The sequence below is a fragment of the Morone saxatilis genome, unplaced genomic scaffold (genome assembly GCF_004916995.1).
Source record: "Morone saxatilis isolate NCDOM2014 unplaced genomic scaffold, NCSU_SB_2.0 Contig3, whole genome shotgun sequence".
Taxonomy (NCBI): domain Eukaryota; kingdom Metazoa; phylum Chordata; class Actinopteri; family Moronidae; genus Morone; species Morone saxatilis.
Genome location: NW_023339873.1, coordinates 15,905,043 through 15,912,505, shown reverse-complemented (window position 1 = coordinate 15,912,505; position 7,463 = coordinate 15,905,043). Strand labels below are relative to the sequence as shown.

At 42.6% G+C, this 7,463-nt stretch overlaps 1 protein-coding gene and 1 non-coding gene across 4 annotated transcripts in view; one reads left to right on the top strand and one right to left on the bottom strand.

Moving 5' to 3' along the window:
• The window catches only part of arhgef10 (Rho guanine nucleotide exchange factor (GEF) 10), a 48,885-nt gene that overhangs the window by 8,044 nt on the left and 33,378 nt on the right, over positions 1-7,463 (top strand). For 2 of the 3 annotated variants that reach the window (XM_035674019.1, XM_035674018.1), the window contains exons 3-4: positions 4,929-5,336; positions 6,702-7,046. In XM_035674019.1, the coding sequence (XP_035529912.1) occupies positions 4,929-5,336; positions 6,702-7,046 (753 nt within the window). The remainder of the gene's footprint in view (positions 1-4,928; positions 5,337-6,701; positions 7,047-7,463) is intronic. The other variant, XM_035674020.1, reaches the window with a different exon arrangement.
• On the bottom strand, positions 2,068-2,140 carry trnaf-gaa. Its single transcript has one exon. It is a non-coding gene; the product is annotated as a tRNA-Phe (tRNA).

Sequence of the window (7,463 nt, the reverse complement as noted above, 5' to 3'; positions counted from 1 at the left end):
GGGTTCGATCCCCGTACGGGCCACTGATTTTGAGTTGAGAATTGGGGAACAGGATGAGTTATAGGTGACACGTTATTCATTCACGCCCACCACCACTAATAACTGCAATACCATGGGTAGACATACATGGAGGAAGCTTTACGTCCCAAATAAGATGTTTTATTGACAGCAAAATCATTTTTTTCATTTTGATAATCACTTAATTGTTTAGGTCATTTTCTAAGCAAAAATCTGTAGTCCAGTCTCTAAATTTTGAGGATTTTCTGCTTTTCTTTGTCTTACGTGATTGTAAGGCAAATATCTTTGTGCTTCGGTCAAACAGTCAAATAAAGCAAGAAATGTGACGACGTCAGACTAAAAATGATCTTAAATAAAAAATAAATAATCACTGACATTTTCACTGTTTAGTGAACTTTTCTGGAACATACCATTAAATGAAAAATAATTGGCACCTTAATTATTAGTTAGAGCCCTAGTTGTTGAAAGTTCACAGTTTACAGTTGAGTCTTTAAACATCAACAGAGAGCTGCTACTGTAGGAGATTGTGAGACTCCAGACACCAAGGTGTGTTGACAGTGTTACTCTTGTCACATATATGTTTGGTAATCTGTTTTTAGAGAAATATTACAGTGTTGGACCAGTAATATCACCTGCTAGCGTGTGTGGGTCATCTCGTGGTCCGATCACTTCCTGGAGGGCTGGTGAAGCTGGACAGTATGAGTAAACAACACAGATTCCTCTCCTCCGCCTCTCCACCGCTGTGGAGTGTGTGGGCAGAGGAACGAGGGAGTAAGGAGGGTAAAATGTGCTGCGCTACTGTGAATACCAGACAATGTGGCTCAGTATTAGGCTGAATACTGCTGCAGCACACACACACACATACACACAAACACTGCCTGCGGGGATAGACACAGGCCAGAGAAATGCTTCGTCTCCAGCTGGCCAGTCGCTTGCTTTGTTGCCAGGGCGATTCTGAAGCGGATTGTAACCCGGTGACTCATTTGAGCAGACCATTATGTAGCAGAGTGGAGATGTAGCCCACAGAACAGAATCCATATTGTGATTATGAATTGACAATGGACACCTCAGCATGGGTATGTGTGTCAGCATGCACACACACACCCATGTATTCCTCTCCATGATCACGTACTTCCACAGGGGTAGCCAGATGAGAGTGAAAGTGAAGAAACTATTTATTATTTATTAATGTAGTTCAGGGTTAGGCGATGTCGTGTACAAATATTTGTACTTGCACTGTAAAAGAAAACCTCAGGATCCAGCACGGTCGTTCTAATTAAGCTGCATGCATACACCCATACAGCCATCCTCTACACATACAGTAGTTGCAGATGTACTATTGATGGCCAGTCGTGATTTGTCATCTGGCCAGATCCAATCCAATCAGGCTCTGTTCTGTTCTGGCACAGTCAAGTGTTTCACATTGACACCACAAAGAGAGCATCTGAGTGCATATTGGGGCAGTTATTGGCACATGAATATACATGCACCGGCCCTGGAGTATCACTGAACATTAGCCAGCTCGTTGTGCCTTATCTCTGTGTCCCACACCATTCATCATTGCACAGATGGAAAACGACAGATAGCATCTCTTGTTTCCAGGTTTGCTCTTTGCTCTTCTTTTCATGCAGCTGAAGTCATGGGTGCAGATGGACATGGGGTCACAATGTTGACCTGGAACATTAGTCACAGACTGTTCCCTCACACACTGACTACAGAGTAGGAGGATTACCTGTCAAAGCCTGAGGGAATTGTGCTGGTGATTTAGAGTTGTGTACATTGCTGTAAGGGACTTCAAAGTTATACTACAGGGAGTTTCTTTGAGTAAAGATTTACTTGGTCACTATCAGTGGACTGCTTTAAGCCTGGAGGCATAGCACTGCATGCTCCAGCAGTGAATGTGGTTCTTTTGATGGTAATGGTGGGTAAAGAATAACCTTATCAGCTCAACGTTAAATGGGCACATAAATGTTTAAGTCATCTGAGTGCTGTCTTTGTGAAGGATTAACAGTGGCTGAGAGGTGGTGGGGGAAGGTAGGGGGGTCAAAATGCCGAAACCCGGGATCGAACCAGGGACCTTTAGATCTTCAGTCTAACGCTCTCCCAACTGAGCTATTTCGGCCTGTGATTCTGCTGGGGACAGGTCAACAGCTTGTGCTGGAAATGAACTCGCGCAAACTTGGAATTTTCTGTTATCTTTGGGAGCACAGTCAGGATATGAGAGCAAGACTTTAGACTGTAAGTTAATACAATCAAGCTGTGACTACTGATGAAAGTGCTCACAAAGAATTTGTGGTATGCTTGAGAGCAAAACTGTGACAAAGATAGAATATCTAAAACGTTAAGGAGACCTCCTAAATATTGGCTCTCTAGGAAAATCAGGGTTGAATGGTGGGAGTTCCTTCCATTCAGGCTCTGTGGTTTTGGCCCAGTTAATCCTTCTGTTAACCCTCTTTAAACGATTGCACTTATACGCCAAAGATTGACCACCCATTGACAAAATATCACAGCTTGCAAACCCTTTTTGTAGCCAGCTAGAAGTCTTTTTTCCCCATTCTTCCATCCAGAAGGCCATTGAGGGCCATTCCAAAAAACCTTCAGCTCTTGACAGTCTATGGTGGGATTTCAAGGGTATCTTACCGTGCCAATTTTCCTGGGGCCACTGGCTGCAACACACACCAGAGCGAAATAGATCCACCCATTGGCCTAACAGGATGGGGGGGGGGGGTTTTTCCAGACCATATACCACAACCCACCAAGGGGTGTGGGTCGTATACCAACTTGATGAAAACAAATACTGCAGACTTAAACAATACCATGCATGATGTTACTTACAAATAACTCGCTACAACACGCCCTCCCTTCTCCCTCCCCCTGTCCTCAAGCTCCAGGGGCTGCGCGCTATAGTCAGTTTAACTAATAGGACTGCTAACTAGCTAGTAGCAGCAGCTAGTACAGCATATGCAACAGTGCACCGGTAAGTAACTCCATGTGTTACAAGAGAAAAGGTTCATGTTGCAACAAACCCCTGAACCCGGTGACAATGAACAGATTTTGACGTTTTTTTTTTCTTCGACTATCCGACTAATGAAAAGTGGGTCGACTAAGACTCCTCTCAGCGACTAACGATTAAGTCGATTATTAGGGGGCAGCCCTATTAATTCCCTTTTGTACTGTGGAAACTGCAAGCTGATAACCCTTTGCTATCTTCTTGTAGCCTTCTCCTGTATTGTGGGCTTCGATAATTTTCCTTTTCAGTGTCTTACACAGCTGCTTAGAGGAACCCATGGTTGCTGAGTGTTCGCACAAGGATTCAAGAGTCAGAGTATCTGTAAAGGGTGGAAATTGGCACCAACTGACATTTCCTAATGAGAATTGTTGGCATGCCTCAGGCCTAACGAGCTGATGAAGGTCTGAGACTGAATGCGAGACTGCAGAACTCTTGGGTTGCCCATTCTTTTGCACATGCCACAATTAAGTTGTTATTCTTTTTATTTCGGTTCAGTTTATGAAATAAAATAAAAACAATGCATGAACGTTTGCTGCAAATGTTGTGTTGTATGTTCCATACAGTTGAGAGGCTGTTTACATCTTTAAAAAACAAAAATCACCAATATGTTTGGCATATAACTTTTTCCACAACAATGAATTCACGGTACATTTTTGGAATTCTTTCTCTGCTTAGGTCTTTTTTTTTTCTTTTACTTCCTCGCTGAATGAAACCTAAAATAGTCTTTACACATTCAGCTCTTACCGCCAAAACACAAAGCCAGCTGATGAAAGTTGAGCCTATGCATTCTAACCTAACCCTTTTACGCTTCCTTGCTCTGAATTCAGCTTCAGTGACTCAGGCCCACACTCTATTCATCAGATCAGAAATAATGCAAAACTCAAGCTGTATTAGTCACTGGAGGGAGTAACAGCTTTCTTTCCTGCTGGCTTAATTGCAGTGTGGAAACTGGAAAGACATTTGTTGTTCCCTTCCTGTCTGCTGCCAAGCGAGCGCTCTGATGTGAACGTGACGCCTTTGAACATTAACTATATCTTGTAGCTCTGCCCTAGTTTGTTTTTGCTATAAAGTAGAGTAGCTTATGTGCTGTTCTGTTGCAGATCCTTGATGTAAAAAAAATCTGTAAGAAAACATACTGCTTTAGTAGACCCCACCCTTAATTACAAGTCTGTATGTGGCTCAGTCCTTTAACTTTAACAGCCCAAGACCTACCACTGCCACCCACAGTGTACTGTCTCTTAAGGAGTCTTTGAGTAAAATTATATGATTATTAAGTTAAATCCCTCTTATATGTAACTTATTTTTAGCCAAAGCCCCAAAAGCATACAGTGTGGTATGATGACCCTGCCTGTCATCCCAGATGACGCTCTACGCTTTTAATAATACAACGGATATACCTACTTGACTGGTGCGGTAGACAAACAGTTCACATTGTTTCAATGTTTTTAGCAGAAGTTTAGATACTACTAGTGCTTTGACTGAAGTTTGCTTTAGCTACTGCTGTAATCACACTCTTTCAAATACTTTGGATATATTTCATCTTATCCAGTCTTGGTGAGCGATAAATCTCTCTAACTATAAGTCGTGATAGAAATGTATAGCTCGTTATTGTACATTTTCTGGAAATTCAACTGAGATACAGTTTGTGGATGACAGCTATATAACACAATCTGTTGCTGCCTATCCAGTGAATTCAGTACTCCAATGTCCTCATATAAGCAGATAAATTAAAAGGATAGCTTCTTCAGTATAAATTATATAACAAAATCTTTACCAGTAAACAAATCTGAATAATCTCATGGTATATACCCTTGTACCGCCCTACTCTTTGATCGGATATTCTCTGGATAAGTAATGTAGCCTAATCCAGCAATCTCTCTGAACCCTATCGTGTTGGCAGTGTTGGCAGACAGCGTCCCCTTTGCAGATGAAGATGAGGGGGAAGCCTTCGACTTTGACGACAATGGTGATGACATCCCCGAGGCTGACCGCCCGCCCCCGGCACCTCCAGCTCCTCTAGGCATTAGCAGCAGCGATCAGAGCCAGGACAAGACAGTTGCCAGTCACCCTGAGGGCCATCTCCCCAGCCCGGACCCCCCAGCGCCTTCGACCACATCCGACACAACTCCATCATCGACAGACACAACAGTTGCCACAAGCAGATCCTCCACAGCAGGTGGAGCAACAGCAGAAAGAGAGGGGACATCTGCTGCTGAGAGGACTGATGACAAGGAGACAGATTTACCACTACCTCCACCTCCACCCCCTCCTTTTGAAGATGAAGCAGAGACAGATCCTGAAAGAATAGGTTTGCAACCAAAAAGCGTTGACATTTTATTTTTGGCTCTAGGGTAGTGATTATTGAAGCCCATTTTATCCTTTCCTTTGGGCAGAAGCTCCTCTACACTACAGTTAGGTTTGCAAATTAGTCGACCACAGAACATGCTTTAAATATGTCTGATATTTGCTAACAACAATCAAAAAATCTCCAAATTCTCCTGTCATGTTTGTGTATATTATCTGGCTCTAATCCAGCCCCTTCAACTCAGGCTAAGCTGAAGCACTGAAGGGGGGCAGTCTGTCTCTCTCATGACACCTTGTATCTCTGACTGCCTGGTGCTGGAGGTTGTCTGGCTTTTGTCACTGAAAGCCATGACAGCAGCAACAGGCAGGGTCATGCTCTGCTTACTCTCACTCACTCAATTATTCTATAGTACTATAATACTGTAGTGAAGGGGTGTCAACACTGCACTAATTTTCAGCTTTTCACCTAAGAAATAAATATTTGAACACACATTTCATCATGAGAAACCTCAGATTTATAACATATTTCCTGATGCTCCCATCTCAAATGTACTGCTTTAGCATGACTCACTACTGCTACATGTGACTGTTTACCTTAACCTAACTCAGTCTGTACCCTTAACCAAAGCTGCTTGAAAAGGCTCATTCAGAATCACCACTTTTTGGAAAAGTGTCCTTAAAACTGAAATCAGTTGTTTAGATAGGAGGAAAGGGAATATTTTTTTCTATTAAAAACATGGCTTTTTGAAGTTGCTTGTGCAGATCAGTTTGTAGTATATGACAGACCCAGATGTGGTAGAGCACTGGTGGTTCACACATTTTCCATACAAGCAATGGGAAAATGCCATTGACTGTAACCAAGCAGCAGAACCAAAATTCTTTGGAGAATCAGAACAAACAAAGTTAACCAGCAGACACTTATTGTTCTATGTTAGTACATGATAATGACAGTAAGGCATATGTACTCAGTCTTATCAAAATATTAAGGATGAAATAATAATACAACGGCAAATACATTATAAGTCATTGATTTCTTACTTTTTCGGCAGCATATGTTGCCTCCATTACAATTTCGTCGGTGTGATCTGGGTCATTTTCCAAACTACAACTTAAATGAATGGAATAAAAACATTTTTGAAATTGGTTCTTCTCCCTTTAGGGAAGTTATTATATAGCAGCATCTTTCACACCCAATCTCTGTGGGTCTATGTCTATAGTTGTTTATAGTTTATTCATAATCAAATGAATTAATATGTAATTACATGTCAGCTGATGTATTTTAGAATGTATTCCAATAGAATTGTATCATGGCATGGCATTTTTCCACCATTTGAATACATCTTGTAATGTATTTCCTTTCCCTCACCAGGCAGGGAAGGGCAGGATGCATCCATCGATGACCCTCACCCTCCTCAGGACGTCTCCACGACCTCCTCCCAGGGCAAAGTTAACCCCTACTCTGTGATTGACATCACTCCTCTCCAACTGCAGCAGCTTGAGCAGCAGCATGGGCCCTCCTCTTCCGCCTCCTCACCGATGGAGCCTACGGAACGAGAGGGAGAAGCCCAGGATACCCACACTAGCGCCGTTGGAATCACTGCAGGATACTCTGTCCCAGTACCCTGTGGCTATGCAACCCCTTCTGGTGTACCACTCATCACACCAGCTTACACCACACCCGTCATTATCCGACACCTCTCCATGGATGAGGATGGTAAAGTAGAGCCTGTAACAGTGGAGAATTCAGAAAATACTTTTCTAAATAAGAATTCAGAAAATAATAATGAGGTAGAACGTACAGTGTTTATTTTGATATGTCCAAATTTCTCTGGATATCAAGGCGCTGATTATTCTTTTCTTTGAGTGAAGTTCTTCTTCTTTCTCACTGCACCCAGACCTAGACGTTCAAGGCCATGACACGTAAATGCAGTCTCAGCTGCTTCTGTCCCCTGTCCTTTCTTCTTTCTCTTGTTTTTCCTAAAGCCTTGCCACAAGGAAGTAGGGACTAAATTTAGCCCTCCCCAAAGATCTGTGTTGGCTGTGAGGATTTTCCGGTTTCCCTAAAATCTAGCAGTTCCTGAGTCCAGGCCTGTGGCCTGGCACACTGAGGAGTCTGATTACACTGTAATTA